Source organism: Dipodomys ordii, unplaced genomic scaffold (genome assembly GCF_000151885.1).
Source record: "Dipodomys ordii isolate 6190 unplaced genomic scaffold, Dord_2.0 Scaffold111, whole genome shotgun sequence".
NCBI lineage: Eukaryota > Metazoa > Chordata > Mammalia > Rodentia > Heteromyidae > Dipodomys > Dipodomys ordii.
In genome coordinates this window covers 5,957,545-5,960,612 of record NW_012267327.1, presented here as the reverse complement: position 1 = coordinate 5,960,612, position 3,068 = coordinate 5,957,545, and the positions used below count along the sequence as shown (strand labels likewise).

The 3,068-nt window shown below is 37.7% G+C and overlaps 1 protein-coding gene across 1 annotated transcript in view; it reads left to right on the top strand.

Moving 5' to 3' along the window:
- Slc9c1 (solute carrier family 9, subfamily C (Na+-transporting carboxylic acid decarboxylase), member 1) overlaps positions 1 to 3,068 on the top strand; it is an 86,349-nt gene that overhangs the window by 48,844 nt on the left and 34,437 nt on the right. The window contains exon 20 of the mRNA XM_013028515.1: positions 2,755 to 2,864. Coding sequence (XP_012883969.1) covers positions 2,755 to 2,864 — 110 coding nt within the window. The remainder of the gene's footprint in view (positions 1 to 2,754; positions 2,865 to 3,068) is intronic.

Sequence of the window (3,068 nt, the reverse complement as noted above, 5' to 3'; positions counted from 1 at the left end):
GTAGATCTCAGTAACAATAAACATTCTTGTAGAATTGATGTAAAGTTCCAGCATTTGTTTTCCCAACAATTTAAGAGACAAGGATGGTTGTAATTTTAGTTCAAACTTCTCATTTTGTTTTTTATGTAATTCAGGAGACCACTGTATTAAAAGTACTACTTTAGAGTTTGGGTTACATAATGTATAGAGATTGAATCTTGTGACATTAACAGTTGAAGAGGTTGAGTGCTTGAGCACTTGAAAGAATGGGATTTCATATATTTTTGGAAATTAAGCTTGTAGAAATTCAAATTAAAGTATGGTAACTTTGGGATATTAAAAGTAATCTGCAGTTTACAGTATAAGAGTCAGAAGGAGATTGAGGGAAGTAATCATTGTGGGTGTGCCTTTCAATGGACTAGGACCCTGGCTTCTTTCTCTTCTTTCTTCTCTTTCTGCTTCCCTAAGCCCTGACATGAGAGATCAGCTCCCCCACATGCTCCCTGCCATGTCCCAGAAATAACAGAGCCAAGTATTTATGGGCTGAAACCTCAGGAACCATGAGTCAAAATAAATGTTTGGTCCTCTTAGTTGAGCCTCTCGGGAGTTGCGTCACAGGAGACAACAGTTAATTAATACAGTATAGTTATAAAGCTTTGATTTATTTTCTGACATCCTGTGAACAGCAATTAAGTTCAGTTTCTTTCTTCAATTTTGTAATTTGTAGCTAATCATGGCCAAAAAAAGAGAGGTGCTTGATTTTCAATCTATTGTCAGCTCTCCACCCATTGATGAAACTTTGTATCATATTCCATGGCTTGCTAAAGATGACAAGTGTAGTCAATTTATTCAGGTAAGACTTTTTATTTTCTGACCGTATCATCTTCAATCAACCCAAAAATAGTCTTGAAAAAGTTAGAATCTTGGGTGGGGACAGAAAGGAGAAACTGACTTACATAACTATAATCCCTCTGTACATCACCTTTACAATAACAATATATAATTTTTGGGGGTCCGGTCATGGGGCCTGAACTCTGGGCCTGGGCGCTTTCCTTCAGCTCTTCAGCTCAAGCCTAGTGCTCTACCACTTGAGCCACAGCGCCACGTCCAGCTTTTTTTTTTCTATTTGCTTATGTGGTACTGAGGAATCGAACCCAGGGCCTCATGCATGCAAGGCAAGCGCTCTACCACTGAGCCACCTTCCCAGACTCAACAATATATAATTTTTAACCTAAGGATTTAACCATAATATCTGTGTGTTAAAATCTCTCTAACTGTACTTGGCTCGTTATAGAAAAAAAAATCCTTTGAACAACATGGAAAACCCCTCCCCAGCCTCTTCCTGCCACCTCTCCCCCCTCCTTTTCTGTTTCTCATTTACCCAGGTACCTGTCTCTACTCAATCATTCATGCTGCTGGTTTCTAATGCCATCCATCTGCAAGTTCTATTTACTTTTCTTAAAAGGCTTCCTGGCTCCACTTCTTTTGCGGTTTCCTGCTTTCAGTTCCTCTGAGCAAGTGTTCCCCTCCTCTAGAGTCCCTCGAGGTGGTGTGGCCTGTCTTCTCACCACCTGCTAGCCTGTGTCCATCTTGAGCTTGGCAGACCAAATCTGCCATTGTTGTATGAAACACCTGCTTTTATTATAGCTCAACTACACTATATTGCCATTACTTTTACCAACTTTTGGCAACTACTAGATGTTCTAGCTCATTCAAACTTTTGAATACTCAGCTCTTGTCATTTTGGATAATGCATTATAAGTACTCAATAAATGTTGGTGGAATGGACAGTAAAGAAGTGTAACTTCAGGATGTTTTTTTGGGGGGGGGGATTGATGTTTGTTTGTTTGGTGCTGGTACTCAGGCTTGACTGCAGGGCCAGCATACTGTGCTTCAGTGTTTTTGCTCACAGCTAGCACTCTACCATTTGAGCCACAGCTCTACTTCTAGAATTTTGGTCCTTAATTGGAGATGAGAGTCTCATGGACTGTCTTTTTTCTTGCCTGGGTTAGCTTTAAACTGCAATCCTCAGGTCTCAGCATCCTGGGTAGCTAGGATTATAGGTATGAGCCACCAGTACCCAGGCTAATTTGTTTTAACAGTATCATTTGTCTTCGTCTATTTGGTACCAAAAGACCAATTATATTTCTCCACCAAATACTTATAATGAATGGTTTATATTTACTAGATTTATCTATTTTGAGTAGGAGGATATGTGACATATATGTGCCATTAGCCAAATTAAAAAACAAAACAAAACATGAACGCTGCCATTACATTTTTGTACCTAGAGCCCACCTTCCCTCACCCATGCACAAACACTCCATCTGAAATTTACTATGAACACACACTTCCTCTCTATTCTATTCATAATTCCTACTTTCTCTTACAATTTTTTAAAATATTTTCATTGCAAAAATACTATACAGAAGGGTTACAGTTACATGAGTAAGGTAATGAGCATTGTTACCCCCTCTTTTGTTTTTCCCCTACTAACTCTTTCCTCCCCACTTCCCCAACTCCTTCCTCCCCCCAGTCATACAGTTTGTTTTCAACATAGCGCCTTGTATGTGTCACTGTTACAATGGATCAACTTGCATCCTTGTTTCAGCATTTCCCTTCTCCTCCTCCAAAGAAAGATGTCTTACAAATTTATTACCAACAAAATATTTTAGATATTATTGGTTATATACTTGAAAAGTAAAATCCATTAAAAAATTCACCATCACCAGCAGTGTATTGTTTATAAGTGATATATTTGGTGTCATTTTTTAGGAAAAAGCCAAAATTTTAACTTACGATTGTGGAAATGATATATTTGAAGAAGGGGATGAGGCCGAAGGAATCTATATAATTATTTCAGGCATGGTAAAGGTAAAGCAAAGATATGTACAAGTTCAATTTTAAGTATTAGTTTAGAAAACCTTTATAAAATTGAAAATTAATATCTTTCCATATTGAGAAATGCATCTACCATCAAAATGATAATTTTCCCAATCCAACACAAGAGCCAGTGATTTCCTTAATTTTTGAAGTGATACTCTCTTGTAGGTTTATAACTTTTCCTTATATTTTAAGATGGAGAATTA